This window comes from Dendropsophus ebraccatus, chromosome 3 (assembly GCF_027789765.1).
Source record: "Dendropsophus ebraccatus isolate aDenEbr1 chromosome 3, aDenEbr1.pat, whole genome shotgun sequence".
Lineage (NCBI taxonomy): Eukaryota > Metazoa > Chordata > Amphibia > Anura > Hylidae > Dendropsophus > Dendropsophus ebraccatus.
Window position 1 is genome coordinate 139,204,294 of NC_091456.1, and position 21,944 is coordinate 139,226,237.

Genomic DNA, 21,944 nt, shown 5'->3' on the forward strand with positions numbered 1-21,944 from the left:
TATTTACTGCTGCGATACGCAGCAAATATGCAGCAAACACGCAGCAAATACGCAGCAGATAAGATGTAAATAACTGAACACAGCAACAAATCTGTACCAACAAATCTGCTGCGTATTTGCTGCGTATCTGCTGTGTATACGGTGTGTGGGTTTGTACCCTTAGTCTTTATTAAATCTGCCCCTACTTCATTTTTTTTATCTTTATCTTTTTTTTAATCTATTTTTTAATCTACTCTATCAGTCTGAGGCCTCTGTTTGTGATGTATTTTGTGTATTTTGTGTTAGTCCTTTAGTATTTTTCTTGCAGCAGAGCAGCCGGGAAAGGAAGCTATAATTTTGCGTTGATGTAAAGTAATACAGCAAGGGATCAAGACAGCAACTGATACTGCACACAGAGATGCATATGAGGTAGACAAAATACAGGTCATTAGCAGACTTACTACCAATACGGAGACTTTGAATAAAAAAGATGACATTGGTTGGCCCAAAGCACAAAACAAATGAACAAAGCACAATGATGACTAAGATCACAGCTTGTCTCTTTGATTCAATGTCACCCATTTGTGAGGAACTCAGACTTTTAATAATTACAAAATAGCAATAGCTTGTGACTATAAAAGGCAAAAAAAAGAAAAGTATACAAAAAGTGCCAAAATAATAGCGATATAAATAATTGGCATCTACTTTATTCTGCACGTCATGACAGGTTGTTCGTTCTATTACGATAAAGTACTGAGTTTGCTGGTATATAAGAAGAGGAATGGTACTGCATATGGAAATTAACCAAATGATGCAACAGATGAACCAGGATCGACTCACTTTACGCCAATAGAGAGACTGTATGGGATAAACCAAAGCCAGGAACTTGTCCACACTCATGGTTGTCATGATGAGGATGGAGCAGTACATGTTACAGTAAAATGCTGCAATGGTAAAACGACACATTCCTTCTCCCATAAGCCAGTTATTCTCAAAGAATCTATACACTATGTTAAAAGGCAACGTACAAACAAAGAGCACGTCAGCCAATGCAAGGTTCAACATGTACACCACTGCCGGCTTCTTGACTTTTATCCTGACAAGGAACATGATAATCGCAATTATATTCAATGGTAAAGCAATAAGAAACACAAAAATAAACATCAGAGGTACACATATAGTCAGCCAATGGCTGGAGAGATGCGATAGGACATTGTCCGACAATGTAGCTGTATAGCGATTCCAAATATCCAACAATGATTGCCCTTTTGATTCATCCATTGTATACGAGATGTTATTTATTGCATACGAGACATTAGAACTGTTGCTTGCTGGTACAATTGAGGGTTTTCCATCTAAGTAAGTGATAAGAACTACATTGGTAAAATATAGTGATATATAGACGTGTATTAGATGCTAAACCAACTATCCTCATAAAATAACATAATACAAACTTAGGCCATGTTCACATGGTGTAAGACACCAGCCGTTTTGTGACCCAGCTGGGTCACAGAACGGCCGGTGTCAGAGAAGATACAGCATTACTGGCAGGATGACCTTCATTTCTGATGAATTGCGACATGTCAGTTTTTCATGCGGCTGGATGGAATTTCGGCCGGGGTGTATGCTATGTGTCCGAAATTCCATTCATCTCAATACAATGTATTTTTTTTATAAATTGCAACAACAGGCGTAATTTATACAAAATATACGTTATATGAACATATTGTGCCTTAGGCCATGTTCACATGGTGTATTGTACCGGCCGTTCACAGCGTCACGGAACAGCCGGTCTCTGCTAAGATCATCTCAGCCAGGTGATCTTTATGGCCGTAGAGTTCTGATGAGGGCGCATCAGAACTTCCCATAGCACACTGTGAAGCAAGTGGCCACAGCCGCTCGCTCCACAGTGTGCACTGACATGGTTTTCTACGGCCGACAACTGACATGTCTATACTATGTATATACGCTCCGGAGCGTAGCTATTCGCACAAAGTAGCAATCGGCAACAGCGGCCGCACTTTTACGCTGTGTGAACATAGCCTTATAGTGCGTTTGCACAGAGAGATTTATCTGACAGATTTTTGAAGCAAAAGCCAGGAATGGCTCAGTCTCAGTCTTTCCTCTATGACCTGTTCTCTGTTTATATTCTGTTCCTGGCTTTGGCTTCAAAGATCTGTCAGATAAATCTCTCTGTAAACTCACCATTAGATACCATCAGGGCACTACTGCTGTCTGCGGTCTACAAACAAATTTCTAAAAAAAAACAAGAGTATGCCACTTCTGTCAGCTATCTGCTTTTATTTATTTATGTGCAATGCAAATCTAATCCAGCCATCACTAGCCCCACTAGGCTCACATTTTACCCTTTACATAATGAGGCTGGGTTCACACCACGAATATTTCAGTCAGTATTGTGGTCCTCATATTGCAACCAAAACCAGGAGTGGATTAAAAACACAGAAAGGATCTGTTCACACAATGTTGAAATTGAGTGGATGGCCGCCATATAACAGTAAATAACGGCCATTATTTCAATATAACAGCCGTTGTTCTAAAATAACAGCAAATATTTGCCATTAAATGGCGGCCATCCACTCAATTTCAATATTGTGTGAACAGAGCCTTTCTGTGTATTCAATCCACTCCTGGTTTTGGTTGTAATATGAGGACCACAATACTGACTGAAATATACGTAGTGTGAACCCAGCCTTAAAATAGAAAAGGCAGCTGAGCGTTTCAAACATAAGCACCTCCTCTACACAGCAACATTTGGTTGAGAAATGGGAAATTGAAAATGAAATAGAGGAGAGAGAGCAGAAACAAGTGCAATATCACAGTACACTTTCGGTATTGTGGTACCTGTTAGTCAAGTGTGAATAGTTACATGTTCTGATGCAATGCTGAAATGTTTAAATCTTAAAAACAACCTCTGTGATCATGTTTTATGCTGCTGTTCCTTGTTTGAGTTAGCCATCTGTGGTTGTATTGTTCAAGTTGGAATTGTACCTTGAAAAGGAACTGTACCTGCATCTAGTCCAGTGATGCCTAACCTTGACACTCCAGCTGTTGCAAAACTACAATTCCCATCATACCTGGGCAGCCAAAGCCATATCTTTGGTTGTTCAGGCATGATGGGAATTGTAGTTTTGCAACAGCTGGGGTGTCAAGGTTAGCCATCACTGATCTAGTCAGATGAATTAAGTAAAGTTACTCATTACACTGCACTTCTCTTTTGCCTTTGTCTACCTACTCCAGATGCCCAGGCTACATCTGCACCTAAGTAAGACCAGTATGCAAAAAAGAGCCTGTGGAGCTTAATTTAAGAGTCTCAAAACACAAGACTAGCCAGATATCCCTCTAGGAAGGGCTCAGCCAAGGGGTGGCTCCTGTAGGAAATCACCAAAACCCACCATATTAAGTGGCCCTATAAGTCACTGTAATGAGAAGGGAAAAACCAAGGCCAGGTATCAATCAAAAGACAGCTGTTTCGGGGTGTTGCCCCTCATCAGTGTGTAACAGGATTCTGGCTGGGTGAAGGCAATGCCTAGTAGAGCCATAGGAAAAACAGATCACTCGTGTTAGGGAGACCAGCTAAAGAAAACAATGTCAGCAGCTGGTTAACCCCTTAACGACATCGGGCGTAAATTTACGCCCTCGCGCCCTGGTACTTAACGCATCAGGGCGTAAATTTACGCCCGATGTTTCCCCGATCGCTGTGTGTTCGCACACAGCGAACGGGGAAGATGGCCTGCTATAAATCATAGCAGGCCATCTTAGCTTCTTGGCACGGGGGGTGGTTAACACCCCCCGTGCTTACGATCGGCTGATCAATTCAGATCAGCCAATAGCGGCGATCGGAACCTTTCCGGTGACCCAATGACCCGGAAAAAATGGACGAGGACGGCACCGACCGCCATTACTGTAAAAAGTAAATGGTGCATACTGGATCGCTTCAAGGCGTACCACACGTTATTGGAGTTCTACATTATCTAAATTCTGTCCCTTATTCCTAATTCAGGGGTCACGTTGATCCGGGGATTATTCTGATCGCCATTATCGAGTCGGGAAGGAATTTTTCCCCTGTGATGAGGCTACTGTCGTCTGCCTTACGAGGGTTTTTTGCCTTCCTCTGGATCAACACAGGTTGAATTTGATGGACACCTGTAATTTTCAACCTTATAAACCAATAATTGGCCTAATACCCCCAAATAAATTAGAATTGTCCCTTTTCCCCAGCTAAATAGGTATGGCCGCCATTCCCATTAGAGGCTTGCCATGATGCAATTACAAAGCCTCTGTGCTGCCAGGACAGTAGAAACCCCCCACAAGTGACCCCATTATGGAAACTACACCCCATAAGGAATCTAACAAGGGGGGCAGCGGGGATATGGCCCCCCTGGTGACGGCCACATTTGGGATGTAAAAATGAAAAAAATTGTATTTTTTTTTTCTCAGCACATGTTCTACGTAAGTGCCCGTCACCAGTGGGGTCCATATGCTCACTGCACCCCTTGTTAGATTCCTTATGGGGTGTAGTTTCCAGAATGGGGTCACTTGTCAGGGGTTTCTACTGTCCTGGCAGCACAGGAGCTTTGTAATTGCAACATGGCCTCAATCCTCCATTCCAGCCTCTAAATGGCGCTCTGTCCCTTTGGTGGCTTGCCCTGTGCCCATATGGCACATTATGTCCACATGTGGGGTATTTTCGTACTCAGGGGAAACTACCCTACACGTTTTGTGTTCATTTTCTTTTTTAACCCCTTGTGGAAATTGAAAAAATCAAGGCTAGACCAACATTTAGTGTAATTTTTGTAAAATTTTTACTCTAAATCATTATTCTTGTCATGATTTTTTCATTTTCACAAGGGGCTAAAAGATAAAAAAAAACACTAAATGTGTAGCGCAATTTCCCCTGAGTACGGAAATACCCCACATGTAAACATAAAGCGCCATGCGGGTGCAGGGTAAGCCTCCGAAGGGAAGGAGCGCAATTTGGTTTTTGAAGGCTGGATTTGGATGGAATGGATTTCGAGGGGCCATGTTGCATTCAAAAGGCCCCTGTGTTTCCAAGACAGTTGAAACCCCCGACAAGTGACCCCATTATGGAAGCTACACCCCTCAAGGAATGTAACAAGGGGTGTAGTGAGCATATGTACTCCACTGGTAACGGGCACAAATGTGGAACAATGTGGCGTGAAAATGAAATATTAAATTTTTTACACTATAATGTTGGTTTAGCCTTGAATTTATCATTTTCACAAGGGGTTAAAAGAGGAAAAAGAAAACAAAATGTGTAGAGCAATTCCCCCTGAGTCCGTAAATACCCCACATGTGGACATAAATTGCCATGTGGGCGCAGGGCAAGCCTCCGAAGGGAAGGAGCGCCATTTGGATTTTGGAGGTTGGATTTGGCTAGAATAGATGATGAACGCCATTTACAGAGCCCTCGTGCTGCCAAAACACTGGAAACCCCCCACAAGTGACCCCATTCTGGAAACTACACCCCTCAAGGAATCTAACAAGGGGTGCAGTGAGGATATTGACCCCTTGATGACGGGCACATTTGTGCCATGAAAGTGAAAAAATGAAAATATTCCCTTTCACGTCACATTGTTCCACATTTGTGTCCGTCACCAGTGGGGTCCATATGCTCACTGCACCCCTTGTTAGATTCCTTGAGGGGTGTAGTTTCCAGAATGGGGTCACTTGTGGGGGGTTTCCAGTGTCATGGCAGCACGAGGGCTCTGTAAATGCGACATGGCCCTTGAAATCCTTTCCAGTGAAATTCAGCTTCCAAAAGCCAATTGGCGCTTCTTCCATTTGGAGGCTCGTCCTGCGCCCGCTTGGCACTTTATGTCCACATGTGGGGTATTTCTGTACTCGGGAGAAACCGCGCTACACATTTTGTGTCTTTTTTTTCCTCTTACCCCTTTAAGAAAATGAAAAATTGAAGGCTCTGGTAATAGGTTTATAATTATGAAAGATATTGGATTACAATAAGATCTCTGCACAGAAAATTAAAATTTTCAAATTTCTTACACACTTAGCCTTTATTTCTGTGACTCCCCTAAAGGGTTAAAAAACTTTCTGGATATGCTTTTGCAGAGTGTGGGGGGTGCAGTTTCTGAAATGGGGTGCTTTGTGGGGCTTTCTAACATACAGGCCCCTCAAATACACTTTAAACCTGAACAGGTCCCTAAAAATATCTGATTTTGACATTTTACTGAAAATTTGGAAATTTGCTGCTAATGTTTTAAGCTTCCTATGGTCTAAAAAAAATGAAAGATCGTTTAATAAATGCCGCCAACATAAAGTAGACATGTTGCTAATGCTATTTAATATATAATTTATGTGGTATAACCACTTTCTGTATAAGCAATAAAGTTTCAAAGTTGGAAAAATGTATTTTTTCAAAATTTTTTCACGTTATTTGGTTTTTTTTCATAAAGATTTGTTATGAGTATCGACTCCAATTTTCCAGAAATGTAAAGAACAATATGTCACGAGAAAACAGTCTCAGAATCAGCCGGATAGGTAAAAGCATCCCGAAGTTATTAATGAATAAAGTGAAACAGGTCATATTCATAAAATTTGTCTCTGTCCTTAAGGCCATTTCAGGCTCTGTCCTTAAGGGGTTAAAGCACTCAATATGGTGTGTTCACATAGAGAGATTTATCTGGCAGATTTTTTAAGCCAACGCCAGGAACAGACTATAAACAAAATAACTAAATGAGTTACCTAGATATAAACCCCATAATTTTACAGCATTTTCATACTTTTACATCATTTATCTATTCCATAACAAGATAAATAGTAAAATACAGATTTTATGATTTTAGTGTCAAATTATGACAATGTTTTCCTAATAAGGCCGGTTTCACACAAGCATTATATCATCACATTTTTGACAACTTTCAGTTCAGGTTATTAGATCTCAAAAATGTGTTCACAATATGCCTGTGAGAAAACAGCAAAAGGCTATGTTCACACAAAGTCAAAAATGGAGAAAAAACATCCGATTTTGCTATTTAAAAAAACTTCTGTTTTTGCAGCAATTTAACTGACTTCAATGCAATTGCATTGAAGTCAATGGGAAGACGGACGTCCTATGCACACAATGCATTGAAAAACGGACGTTTTTGCTGCGGACGTCAAAATAATGAACATGAACATTATTTTCTGACATTTTTTGCAAATAGCGGACGTTTTGTATTAGTTGTTCACACAGAGTTCTTCTTTCATCACCGTTCTTTCTCTGTTTTTACTATTTAATTCAATGGATTTTTCAATTAAGCCACAACCAAAGGCCAATTATTAACCCCAAACCAAAGTAATGTGCAAACACCCGTCATTGCACTAAGAGGATGCCAGGCTTCGAAAAACGTTCGTTATTTTAGACTCAAAATAACGGACGTCATTTTAAGCGGAGCTGAAAAAAACTTGTGTGAACATAGCCGAAAGCTGTAGTATTTTGTATGTTTTGAACTGTTTTATTATTTTAAATTTAAAGTCCAGTTTATCCATACTCACCTATAGTTATTAATATCCCCAGTCTGGCAGCATAACCTGGATGAAAATGTCAAAAGAGGATTAAATTAGATATGCACACAGCATTTAGATATGCACACAGCATTTATTTTAGATTTGTATTCATTTGTGTCTCGTTTTTTTTTTTGTGTGACATGATGTACTTTGTAATGACATGCTTATCTTACTATAATGTACTAAATACAATGCATAGCTAGAAAAAAAATTATGGTAATTTGGAAGGAAGGGTTCACTTTATACTGTTTACCTTACAGTAAAACTAGAAGTTATCTATATTTTGTGGATCAGTATGATTGCATCAACACCCAAGTTATAAAGTTTTTGTTTTGTTCTACTATTTAAAAAATATATTATTTTTTAATCTACAAATCAATGTGAGGCTATGTTCCCATGATGGGAACATACCAGGGAAAGGCAGGATTCTCATATTCTGATCATTATTCACAGGTTATTACAGTTATAAGGCTACCAAATACCTGTATATACTGTATACATATAGAGAGACATGATAGAGCAGGGTATACAAGCAGTTCTTTCTGTGCTCACATTATGGTCCCAGTAATATTATATTTCTCCTTCTGACTGAGCACAACTTAGTCAACAAAAGAGTTAGGCTACCTCATGCAGGGTATCCTTTTAACTGGACAAGTTAATAACCTCACCTTGGGGATTTTACTGCTTTTTTTTTTTAGAAGTCATTGGCTATGTTCACACAATGGGATTTTGCATCCACCATTGCTGACAGCTGTCAAAAAGACAGCCATTATTTGCCATTAACAGCCATCTATAATGATCAATATAGATAGCCATCAAGAAGAAATAACGGTCGTCTTTTTGATGGACGTCAGCAGTGACGGATGCAAATCATTTCGTTTATACTTACCCAGCAGTTCATTGACTGTAAAAAAAAAAAAAAAAAGGACAATAAAAACAACATAAACAAATAGAAATGAATTGTGGGAACATGTGCAAATTGCAAATATTTTAACTAATTTGGAGAAAATTGAAACTGTGTAAAAGAAAAAGATTATATATATATCGAGATAAGTTAAGGTAAATACTTTTGTGTCCAAAACGAAAAACTATTTTAGGTGTCATACCCAATTATTATATTTGTTCGCTTTCGAAGTGCAAGGACATCTTCATCAGAGTAATAAGTGAATACATTTTGAGTGGCATTTTTATTTTTACAAACTTTTATTTTTACAATTCTATGTTTCAAGCATTGCAGTATATGGCTATGTTCACACAACGTTTTTTCAACTCCATTTAAAATGACGTCCATCATTTTGAGTCTAAAATAACAGACGTCTTTTAGCTGTCTAGCCTTCCCTTAAAACAATGATGGCTGTTGGTACATTACTCTAGTTTGGGGTTACTAATTGGCCTTTGGGTGTGGCTTAATAGTCCATTGAATTTAATAGTAAAAACGGAGAAAGGACAGTGACAAAAGAAAAACTGTGTAAACAACTGATAAAAATGTCTGCTGTTTGCAAAAGACGTCCGAAAATAATGATCATGTTCATTATTTTGATGTCCGCGGTATTCAATGCATTGTTTGCATTGGACGTGTCGTCCCATTGACTTAAATTGCCGCCTTTTTTCAAATTTTAAATTTGGTCTCCTTTACAATATTTTTGACGTTGTGTGAACATAGCCTATAGCCTTTTTGTAAATTATGTAAAATGGACAAATTTCCAAACTGTAGAAATTGTCTAATGCGCACAAAAATAAATTATGCAAAAGTGCCCCCTTTTTATGACACTCACCTAGGTAGTTTTGCTTTGCAAAAGCTGAAATGAAGGAAAAAGTTAAAATACATAAAAAGATCTCATCACCTATAATATGCTCTATAGGGTAACTGGGATAATGCTATTAGTGTATATTGCAATAAGGAACTAAAATATTCTGTTCCCTCTAAGCAAACATCCCTGAACACCAGATGTGGGGTCCTTATACATGGACCGATCATCCAAAAATTGAGCATTCAAAGGAATTAGAGATGAGTGAAGCAGACTCAGCAAAGCTGGATTCCCAACGAAGTAAGCAAAAATTTGCTTCATTGACAAAGCAAATTTTTGCCAGCTCAGTTTCAAAAATATGTGCACTTGACCGTGCTCCACCACTGTCCTCTTTTGTGTCTCCGGTGTTCTCTTCTGTGCCACCTCTAGCCTGCTTTTGCCAAATTACTGCCTGAGATGGGACAGCGGGGGACAGTGATTGGCTGAGTGGGGTGTCACTTTTGAGACACAAGAGTGACTGCCTGCTCAGCCAATCACTGGCTGCAGCACTGTTCCATCTCAATCAGTCACTGATTGGCTGAGCAGCCTGTCACTCCAAACATAAGTGCAGCCTGCTAAGCCAATCAGTGACTAACTGAGACGGGACAGCACTGCGGCCAAAGATTGGCTGTCACTCTTGCCAGTGACAGCCCCTTTTATCCAATCCCTGGCCGCCACTGTCCCATCTCAGTCAGTAATTGGCTGAGGGGGCAAGAGGCACAGAGGAGGACACCAGAGACACAGAAGACACTAGGGACACAATAGAGGCAAATAGGGGAGCACAGACAGCTAAATTTTGCACCAAAACAGCTAAACACTTTTAGCGCAGTTTGTTAAGGTTCTGTTTGCAAGTTCATGAATTTAAGCCAAAAAGTTGCGAACCTGGCGAAACAAATTTTTAAAAACGTTGCTTATCTCTAATAGGAATATTTATTTCTGATAATTTTACCATGCAGAAGGGCTAGTAATAAGTCGAGTGCTCATTTGTCTGCTGTTTGGATGTTTTGTGGGCCATATAATGTAACTTCATCGTGCACCCATCGCCCTGTGGAAGGTGATGTGTAACTGTCATTCTCTATGAGCGTTGGACTCATCTTGGCCACTTTAACCCTCCCCACACTTATAATAGTGTAAGCCACATAGCGCAGCCTAACACAGAAAAATGCTGAGGTTCTAAGCAAACTATTTGATCAAATAGAGTGTACCATCTCACCACGTTAAGGTGACCTTGAAAAGATGGTTCCTACCAGTGGCCTCTCTCAGGCTATAAGCATACAAACCTGGGCATAAAGGATCCTACTAAACTCTGTTTGAAACACCCACAGGAGATAGATGGAATGCAAGCCAAAAGGAAATAGCCAGAACCACCTCCCCCCACATATAACACAGGTTGAACACTGCTGTGGCTAATATACAGACAAAGACAGAAAAATGCTGCAGAAACCTGCAAAATGTACTTTTTAGGCCAGCTTAAATGGCACCAAAACAAGGTGAGGACATGGGCTAATGGTGATAAACACCTTGCTACAACAAATTAAGAGGTTGCTTTACTATAGTATAGCAGGAGGTTGGCTGCCCTGTAGAGTAGAGTAGAGTTAAAGGGGTAGAGTGGTGTTTAACTTTTATTCACTAAAAAGACACATTACAAAGTTATACAACGTCGATGACTTCATCTTCGGGAGGCTGGCCGGACCGCTCCAGCCGTCTCTCAAGCCGGCCCCACTCTGCCGTGTCATCAGCTGCTCAGCCGCGATTAACCGGCCAGCCTCCCGAAGATGACGTTGTTGACCCAAGATGGCGGCAGGGGTTGAAAGCGAATACGTAAGTATAATGCACCACACTCCTGGGGTGGGGGGAACACGGGGAAGGGGGCCATTCACTTAAATAACACACATTACAAAGTTGTATAACTTTGTAATGTGTGTTATTTAGTGAATAAAAGTTAAACGCCGCACTACCCCTTTAAGGCTTTCAGGAATAGAGATAAGCTTTAGACTAAGTTGCCACAACACCTTTTTAGGCAAAATAACAGCAGTCAATATTTAAAAAAAAAAACAGAGTTTTTTTTCCCTGACTAAAAAGACCTTGTGGTAACATATTCTAAAAGAGGTACTGATATTGAATAGGTTCACATTCTATAGGGCAGTGCGAAGGCAACATTACTCTGAGGTCTGTGCGAAGTCAGCAATGACTTAAAGGACAACTCCGGCGAAAACATTTTTTGGCTTATTTAACACACATTACAAAGTTATATAACTTTGTAATGTGGTTAAATACCCGGTCTGGCCCCCTTCCCTCACTTTCCGACCCCCCACCCCGGAAGTTAAAGAATGTATACATTACCTATTACGGTCGTCACGGTCCTCTTCTCTGGTGTCGGGTGACGTCAGAGCTGGGGGGCGGTCCGGGTCTTCTTCCTCTTCGGCGTCTTCATTGAGAGTGAATGGGAGAGAAAAGGCTGCTGGTGCACATGCACACCAGCAGCCTTTTCATTGGCTGGAGCGCATCACATGGCTTCCAGCTTGTTCAGCCCTGATTGGCTGAGCTTGCTGGAAGCCATGTGATGCGCTCCAGCCAATGAAAAGGCTGCCGGTGCGCAAGTGCACTGGCAGCCTTTTCTCTCTCATGGACCCGGAAGCAAGAGACATCGCTGGACGGCGGACGCAGGTGACGGTGAGGCGGACGAATGGAGTGGCGATCGTCACCGGAGGGATGGTGAGTATGGTGTCTGTGTGTGTCTGTGTTTTTTTTTTTGGGGGGGGGGGGGTCCCGCCGGAGTTGTCCTTTAAAATTATAGTTTTTTTGCACGATAATCTTTCCGTGTAATAGGGCCCTAAGTCTGTTAAAAGGGAAGTCTCAACCACCACTTTACAAGATACAATCGATTTCCTTCACACTTACCTATGGTGGCATTACCTGGAAAGATAAGGAATGTGATTTACTCCTAAAATATATAAATAAGTGATTCCAAATTCTATGAAATTTAGGTAAAATTATTTTGTAGCTAAATCCAGAATAAGGGTGCACATAAGAAATCTATAGGTTCACATTGTGCATTCATATGTCTAATACTGAGCCCATATTCTACATACTGGGGCTATACTGTGCATCCATATGCCTCTGAATTGTACAGAATTCACAAGTAAACAAACTCATGCCAAGTCACTTTACACCATGTTTGATAAATCTCCCCTTATGTGTATTGGGCGGCTATCATTTAATTAACTTCAGTTATAATTCAGTAATAATGGACGTTCTTTTTTTTTACCCAGTGTGAATATAGCAGTGTGCACAATTAACTATCCCTATGGCCCAACAACTAGGTTTACTCTGTGTTTTTGCAATCCATTTAACTGATCCATTTTTAAATGGTTCCTTTTAACATGTGGTCAATAATGTTTTTGTGTATGCTAAAAATTTTAAGAAACTGATCAATTTAGATTTTTTTCTAAATAAAGTAATGGTGTGTTCACATGTACAGATTTTGGTTGCAGTTGGTGAAAACAAATCCAGGAATGGATATGAAAAGAGGAAAATTTTCAGTCCTTCCTTTATTACTTCTTTAATCAGAACTTCTCATTCCCGCCTCCAAGACTTCTCTCGTGCTGCACCAGTTCTCTGGAACTCTTTACCCAAACACCTCAGACTTATTTCCAACATCCCCAGTTTCAAGCGCGCCCTGAAGACTCATCTCTTCAGGCGTGCTTATAACATTTCGTAATCTCGTCTCCCTTTGCTATCCCCTCTCTATAACTTCTTCGGTGCTAGTTACACTGTCCTTGTCATCTGAGCTTAGAAAATGGCTTGTGACTGGCTTGCCCAGCCGCCTATAGGCACTTAGAGATTCCATGTACAATGACTGGAACATTGACAAATAAAGCACTTGATGCCTCTCGTTTTACTGCCAGTCATCCTAGCCTGTAAGCTCTTGAGAGCAGGTCACTAATTTGTTATTGTAATTTATTCATTGTATAATTTAATATATAACCTGTAATGTATTTATAAATTTAAATAAGCGCTGCGGAATCTGTTGGCGCTATACAAATAAATATTATTATTATTATTACCTGTTCTCCATTTATAGTCTGTTTTTGGCTTTAATAATTGCAATGGAAAATCTGTCTACGTAAACACACCCTAAGTCAATGGAAGATTGGAGCCTAATGGATGGCAAACAGTTGCATCCCTTTTTGCATCCTTTTCTATAAAAGGTGTATGTTAAATGAACTGCAGGACGGTCCCATAGACTTACATTATGAGTTTGTCCTGGTCATGTGACACAGAGCATGGAGAGAACTTTATTTAGCTGGTTTATTTAACTGACAGTGTCCTTTTAAATTCTGTACACAGAATAACAAAAATGTACATTTTATTTCTCAACAATAAAGAGAAAAAGGAAGTTTCATGCCTCACAGGCATCCACTATAAGGCCATGTTTACACATTATAAGACAACGGCCGTTCCGTGAGCCAGCCGGATCACGGAAAGGCCGGTGTCAGAAAAGATCATTTTTACTGCCGCTGCTTACAAAGAGGGTTTTCAGTTTCTTGCGGCGCCGCTAGGGATCCCGGCCAGAGTGTATACTATGTGTATACACTCCGGCCAGGATTCTCTCAGCGGCAGCACTACGTAAGTACCGCAGTAATCACGGCCATGATCAACAACGGCCGTGATCACTATGGTGCTTACATAGTGTGAACATAGTCTAATAGTGCGTTCACACATACAGGATCTGCAGCAGATCTGCAGTAGATTTAATGGCGCACATTTGAAGTTGCAGATTCAAAGCAAATCAAATCTGCGCCATTAAATCTGCTGCAGATCCTGTACAAGTGAACACACCCTACACAGAATAAATTCAGTGTTGCTCAGTTATACTTGCCTATGATTACTTTTTTTTGGAACAAGAGAGCAGCTTCTGAAAAACAAATATCAAGGAATTTTTACAGAACAGCATAGCATTTAAAATACAGTTCACTAAATGCAAAAAATAAGGGCCCATGTGGATCTGTAGATGAAAAAATACAAGCACTATGGCCTTTTAAACACGAGGAGGAAAAAATAAACGGGTTAATATACAGTATGTTTTTCTGATTTGAGACTATGTTCCTACTATGGGATCGTAGCAGGAAAGGGCGGCCATCTGTTTATATTAATGGACGCAAATAATGATCATGGCAACCTTTCTCGCCATGATCCTGTAGTAGCAATATAGCCTAATAATATTTTTTTACTTATCTAGGATTTGAATAGGTTGATTTTTTTTCCGGAATCATAAACTGTTTTGTTCTTTGTTCCTCTCAAATGAGATGTCTTATTAATAACCTGCCAATAATAATATGAAAAGGTGGCAGTACTTACCAACCAGCTGAGAGCCTAAGGGGACAAAAAAAATTAATATACAAGTAACATAAACATATTGAATTCTAAATTACAAGCTATACGTTTTTACCCTTTAAGCAATAATAACTAAGAATTGGTACTATTTCTTATCAACTCAGCTGTTAATAGTGATCATTAGGTATATGGTACTGAAAAGAGTCGATATAATAGATTAAAATCTGGCATATGTTACAAAATATTGTTTGTAGTTCATTCTTAAAGAGTATTCTAGAATTTATTTTATTTTTTTTTAATTAACTGGTGTTACAAATGTATTAATTAGGCCAGGTTTACGTTGTTTTTGCTGTCTGTTTAACATATCCATTTTATGGAATAAAAACAGATGGTAAAAATGGATCAGTTTTCCATTGAGTTATATTATCAAAAAAGGATCGAAACTGATCCTATTTTTTTTTTTAGCTTACACAAAAACATGGTTGACCACGTTTTTCTGTACATTAAAATAAACAATTAAAAACAGATCAGTTAAACGGACAGCAAGAACGGAGTGAGAACATAGCCCTTTTTCTATTTAAAAATGTCAGGCCTTCCAGTATATATCAGCTGCTATATATCCTACAGGAAGTGGTGTATGCTTTCCAGTCTGACATGGTGCTATCTGCTGCCACCTCTGTCCATGTCAGGAACTGTGCAGAACTAGAGAGAATCCCCATAGAGAATCTGTCCTATTCTGGACAGGTCCTGACATGAACGGGGGGTAGAGTGGGCATAGGCTGTATCTATGTTTTTCAGGCGGTTCTATGGCTTCATTCATATTTTCCAGCCACCAGGAGTCAAATGCCGAGCGGGGGTTTTCGAAACCTGAACTTACTGTAGTTTCAAATATCCAATTTGAAAAAATAGTTTCACCTGTTAAACCTGCATGGTCAATAACCTCATCACAAAACTGCAATGATTTGGGGTCAAAACAACATGCAGTTAGCTCAGTTTTTTGGATCTGACCTTCAAAATAATAAAAATAGGGAAAAAATCATCTTCTGAATTCAATCATACAACTTCTGTCTTTTTTGTTACACACCTGTTTTTTGGCTTCGAAAACCATTTAAAAAATCTGATCAAACCTCAAATGTGAATGTCACATGTGACATATTTGCTGGGAATTTTCAGCATGGAGTTTTTACCTGAAAAATCCTCAGGAAATACAGAAACATTGAAGAGATTTTGAAAAACTTCTCATTGAAATTCTGCAGAAGAAATCTGTTGCGGAAAGTGACCCGCGGTCTGGATTTAAAGGGATTGTCTAGCAAAAATCTTTTTTTTTTTTTTCAAATCAACTGGTGTCAGAAAGTTATATAGATTTGTAATTTACTTCTATTAAAAAATCTTAAGTCTTCCCATACTTATCAGCTACTATATGTACTGCCAGAAATGGTGTTTTATTTTCAGTCTGAGGGCGGGTTCAGACTATGGAATTTGTGCAGATAAGACACCATTCTATGGGCGGCCAATTCCACTATCCGCCGAAAGAATTGACGTAATGCGGAATTGCCCGTGCATAGAATGGCATCTATGGCATGGGCAGAGAGGTGCGCGGCCGTGAGCGCGTACAGGCAACGGAATCCGCCGGATTTTAGCCACGTGAATTCCGTAGTCTGAACCCGCCCTGACACAGTGCTCTCTGCTGACATCTCTGGCCAAGACAGGAACTGTCCAGAGCAGGAGAGGTCTTCTATAGGAATTCCCATAGAAAACCTCACTCTTACTCTGGACAGTTTCTGTCTCGGCAGACATTTCTTGCATGACATATAGTAGCTGATAAGTATGGGAAGACTTAAGATTTTTTAATAGAAGTAACTTACAAATCTATATAACTTTCTGACACCAGTTGATATGAAAGAAAAAGATTTTCGCTGGACAAACCCTTTAAAATCTACATCAAGTTAATTGTTGTGTCAGATCCTCTGTAAATTGTTTCTATTTTGCTTCAGTGGAGAAGTCAAAATTAACAATAAATTTACAGGTGTGAGGTTTTGTTATTAAAAACACTGCAGGTTTTTTGAGGTGGAATGTGTGCAGAATTTTAGGAACATGTAAGGCCTCATTCACACGTTCGGTGATTTTTTAGGAAAAATATATTATGTCTGCGATCTTTGTCTTTGCAATTTGCAATAAAAGCATCCGTAATCCTTTAATATAAACAGATCTATATTGAAATGTCCACAAAATATGTGGATCCCATAGACTTCCATTGACTATTCCGTATGACAATTATGGTCCACTCTAAGACATGTCCTAATTTTCGGAGGAATAGATTGAAATGGAATCCATAGAAATGTGGATGGTGTGAATAGCCCAATAGAAATCAATTGGCCCTACTTGTCCACGATTACTGACAAGTTTGCAGAATGTGTGAAAAAGACCTAACACTACTTTAGTGTATATGCACATGGAGTAATTCTCATGGAAAAATCTGTGCGGAATCTGCCACTTGTCCCGACATGCTCCCGATTCCCTCTCCGCCGGCTCCATAGACTCCATTTTATGGTCGGGTGGATTCAGCTGCCCACACAGAGTTTTCCGTGAAAATTATGGTGCGTTTACACAGGCAGATTTATCTGACAGATTTTTGAAGCCAAAGCCAGGAACAGACCATAAACAGGGAACGGGTCATAAAGGAAAGACTGAGATTTCTCCTTTTTTCAAATGCATTCCTGGTTTTGGCTTCCAAAATCTGTCAGATAAATCTGCCTGTGTAAACGCACCCTTACTCCGTGTGCATATACCCTTAAACAGAACTTGTATTTTGTAAGGAGAGTTGTACAAATGACATTAAATGAGCCCCTTATCCATCATTAGAAAAATATGGCCACTTTCTTCCAGAGACAGCTGCACTCTTGTTTAGGTGCAGGTTTTGCAACTTAGTTCCATTGAAGTGAATGGAGCCTAATTGCAAACCACACCTTCTCTGGCCATGTTTCTGTAGCCCTGGATAAGCCCTATAAGTTTATTTTTTGTTATTTTAATACACTACTGTAATTAAGGTATATTATAATAAATGTATACTTTTTGTTTATATATCCACTTCCTTGAGTTGCAAGTAAATGGTGACAAGGGCCCCTCTGCTGCTACCAACTTTTTTGGGAGCTACAGGTTATAATACATGTTATACTTTTGTCAGCCATAACCTCCACTCATAGCAGGTTCGATGATCAATATAAGATGTATGGAGCTCTTCCGACTGTCCACTAATAGATGAAGTTGTTGGAGATAGGGGCAGGAGTGATGGAAAAGCACCTTTTTATCTCTGACCCTTTTCCTCCCTATAGATAACACTTGAACCTTTGCCTATGCCAAACGTTCCTGTGTATGGAGCGGACAGGAGAGATGACAATTGAACAATGGTGTTGTCAAAGCTTGCACTGGTGCAGGGAGCTGTAGCGGCATTCCATCACTTTTTGGCTAAATTGAACTACAACTTTCTCAACATATAAGGCAGATTTTACCAGAAATGTTAATTTATAATAGCATACCTTCACCTTGCTTCATTGCTTTAACTGAAAAACACAAAAAAAAACTGAATAAAAAAAAATAGTACCTTTATGATCTCACAGGAAGGACTGCCTTTTAATTATGGGACCCCATTTTATTAATTATGACAAATAACACCATAATGGAAAAACAATTGAAAGTTCTTAAACTGAAAATGATACCAGATATAGAATAAGGAGCCAGTATAAGCTAATACATCGATTGGCCTAACATTTTTGTTTGACCATTTTTTCTTCTTCCAACACTTCAACTTGGCCCCATGCTCACATCTGTTTTATGTCTGTAAATTTGGATCCTGAGTTACAGACAGAAAAAGGGGCCCAATGATTTTAATGTGGTCATCCACACATTCGTTTGGAAAATGGATTTGTTTTTGACCACTAGTCTGTAAAGCAAAAAGTAGGACCTGCTCCAACAGAAGTCAGTGGGTCAATTGTTAGTGAACAACATGTGCCATCTGTTTTGTAGTGATGCATTGCCTAGCAAGGCCTAGGCAGGCTCAACCTGGTGGCCTTTTATTACTCTCCTATGCCATGCTGATGGTCTCTCCAGGACATAACTAATCCTGATTTTGGAGGCCCCAGAATGATGTGTGGATGAGGCCTTAGGGTGAGAAGAAGGCCCTTAGAAGAGTCTGTCAAAATTATTTGTAGAGACTTACAGGTCGTTGCTGCTCCACTGGGAATTCTGGAGGAAAGGATATACAAAATAGCTCTCACACCTCTTGGGCCTCAAGTCAAGTCTCACTCTATCTAGGAGTCTTAAAACATTGACTGGCCAAGCTACACAATCTCTCCAAAAGGAAAGACTTCCCATCTACAGACAGCTGTTTTGGGGTTGGTTAGCCCTCTTTAGTGCAGAGCAGGGTGTTGGCTGGCAAATGAGAGGCCTATCAATGTGGGTCAATGTGGGTCCAAGGGATACCAATTCATCCTAAAGACGTGTGGAGACGTACAGATTATTGCTGCTCCACTGGTAATTCTGTGGAGAAAGGATATGCAAAATATAAATATTTTACATATCCTTTGTTAACATGCAGCATGACACAATCCATGCTTTTCCTGTGGAGAGTGCTCAAATGAACTCTTCTTGTGTGTTTTGTGCAAAGGACTGCAGATTAGAACCTAATGTTATTGAGCAGGCTTTTATCTAGGTTTAATCAGGTTGTTTAATAGAGGAATCAGAGCACAACCTTTTTACCTGCTGCAGTTCAGAAACACAACAAAGCAATATGTGAACCCAAACTATATGTTGTTGATGTTAAGTATAACACTATTAAATCTAAGGGAATAAAATTAAGTTTTATCCATACTTACTGAAAATATCCTCTGCTGCAAAGAAAGGAGGTAAAAAAAAGTTTATTATAATCGTCAGTTCTAGGATGTTGTACATATGATTAGAAGAGGGGCAGATGAGGGGAAAGGGAAGAGGTAATTATTCAGACAGTAGAGTTAATGGTGGATTAGTGGGGAACTATAGTATTTGGTAACAAAATTATTTGGTAGCAAAAATTTGATTCGTTGACATTAACCAAATGGTGACCCAGACTAATTTATGGGCACAGCAGCTGTTCTTACTGCTCCAAATCATTATATGCTAGGCTCCACAGGTAAGATTATGTTTTGGGGCTTTTGCTGTATATGAAGTTAACAAACATGACAAAGATGACAGTAAAAACGAAGCAAACCGCTTTGTTAGCTCGGCAGGCAGTTTACACCAGTGTATATTTTACACCCTTTGATAAATCTCTCCCTTGATCATCCTCATGGACGTTTAAAAATGGCCAAAAAAAGACATTGTGTGAACACAGCCTACATCCGTATACATTCCTATATAGTCTTAAAATAATAGTATTAGGAGTATTTTCAATACTTACAAACAAAGTCAGCTGAAAAAATAAGAACAAGAAATATAAAAAAAATTGGTTAATATTAAAGAGTAGATCTCATGATCATGTTCATTATTTGTGTCTGTCAATATTAACAGATGGCTGCCTAGTGGGAAAATAGCCGAACACTTTACTGTCACACTATTCATAAGTGTTAAACTCTGTTGATAATGTACTGTATGCATCAGAGACTCCGTTGCGCTTTCTGATATTTTTGGTGGAAATAAAAACACTGTCTGCAAAATTAATTTTGCTTGTCAAACATACCAGAAAACTATACAAACCATATTTGATCAGAGGAACAAATAGTAAAGTAGGCTGCTGGAGCTAATTATATAATAACAATTTCTTATGGCTGTGTTTAGACACATTAACAAATGAAATACAACAGTAAGGCTATGTTCACACACAGTATATTTCAGTCAGTATTGATCCTCATATTGCTAACAAAACCAGGAGTGGATTGAAAACACAGAAAGGCTCTGTTCACACAATGTTGAAATTGAGTGGATGGCCGCCATTTAATGGCAAATATTTGCTGTTATTTTAAAACAACGGCTGTTATATTGAAATAATGGCAGTTATTTACTGTTATATGGCGGCCATCCACTCAATTTCACCATTGTGTGAGCAGATCCTTTCTGTGTTTTTAATCCACTCCTGGTTTTGGTTGCAATATGAGAATCACAATACTGACTGAAATATACTGTGTGTGAACCCAGCCTTAATCGGTTTAAAATACAGGATATGTGCCATTAAAGTCTATGGAAAAATGTCAGTCTGTGTACACTTTGTAAACAAAAGACTGAATATAGACTTACATGTGACTGTGTTTTATACTTACACTTATACTTAAATTATTATGCAAATAATATCCTTATATTTTCCAAAATTACCTATATGAATTGCAGTCATTGTAATTTTCCAGTCATCAACTTATTGAGTATAATATTGAGGTTTTTTAACAAACTGCCTATGATAACAGTATATTAAAAAAAAATAAACACTTAAAATGGATTCAAAATGCATGTTCTAAATTATTATGCACAGCAGAGTTTTCAACCTTTTCATTTTTATTAAGAACAAAACAATGGTCATTTGTGACATTATAAGCATTAGCAGATTATTACAAACTTAAATCAAACTGTTTTCAAGTTAAAAAAAAAAAAATTCTAGGTGATGTTACATTTGCACATTGGACCCCTTGTTCGAATTTGTCAGTTTTTGAATGGTTTCTGCTTCAAGTGAGGACAGAATACCCTCCCAGAGCTGTTGCTTAGATGTGAACTGCCTCCCTCCATCATAGACACTCCTTTTGATGATGCTGCAGAGGTTCTCAATGGGGTTGAGGTCAGGGAAGCATGGGGGCCACAACATAAGTTTATGCCCATAGCAGCCAGAGATGCAGATGTGTTATTTGCCGCATGAGAGTGCATTATTATGCGTGAAAATGACTTTTCTGCGGAATGTACGGTTCTTCTTCTTGAACCATGGCAGGAAGTGCTGTTTGAAAAACTCCACATACATTATGGAGTTTATCTTTACCCCTTCAGGGATCCTAAACGGGCCGACAATCTGTCTCCCCATGTTTCCAGCCCAAAACATTACTGCACCTCCTCCTTGTTGGCACCGTAGCCGTATTTGCATGTGGTGTCTATCAACCAGCCAGCCCCACTTCATCCATCTGGGCCATCAAGCATTGCATGGCACTCATCGGTGAACAAAACAGTTTTGAAGTCAGTCTTCATGTATTGTTTGGCCCACTGGAGCCATTTCTGCTTGTGTGCAGTGGATAGAGGAGGTCGATAGGATGGCTTATTCACAGCTGCAAACCTCTGAGGGACCCTGCATCT

At 39.4% G+C, this 21,944-nt stretch overlaps 1 protein-coding gene across 1 annotated transcript; it reads right to left on the reverse strand.

Moving 5' to 3' along the window:
• Nucleotides 1–237: 237 nt before the first annotated feature.
• On the reverse strand, nt 238–21,678 carry LOC138786549 (proteinase-activated receptor 1-like). The gene is made up of 10 exons (XM_069963531.1): nt 21,564–21,678; nt 20,080–20,091; nt 18,185–18,208; nt 15,564–15,656; nt 14,673–14,687; nt 12,213–12,227; nt 9,300–9,323; nt 8,414–8,428; nt 7,513–7,548; nt 238–1,352 (listed from the first exon to the last, which is right to left on the reverse strand). The coding sequence occupies exons 1-10, from the start codon at nt 21,676–21,678 to the stop codon at nt 238–240; spliced, it is 1,464 nt and encodes a 487-aa protein (XP_069819632.1).
• Nucleotides 21,679–21,944: the final 266 nt, after the last annotated feature.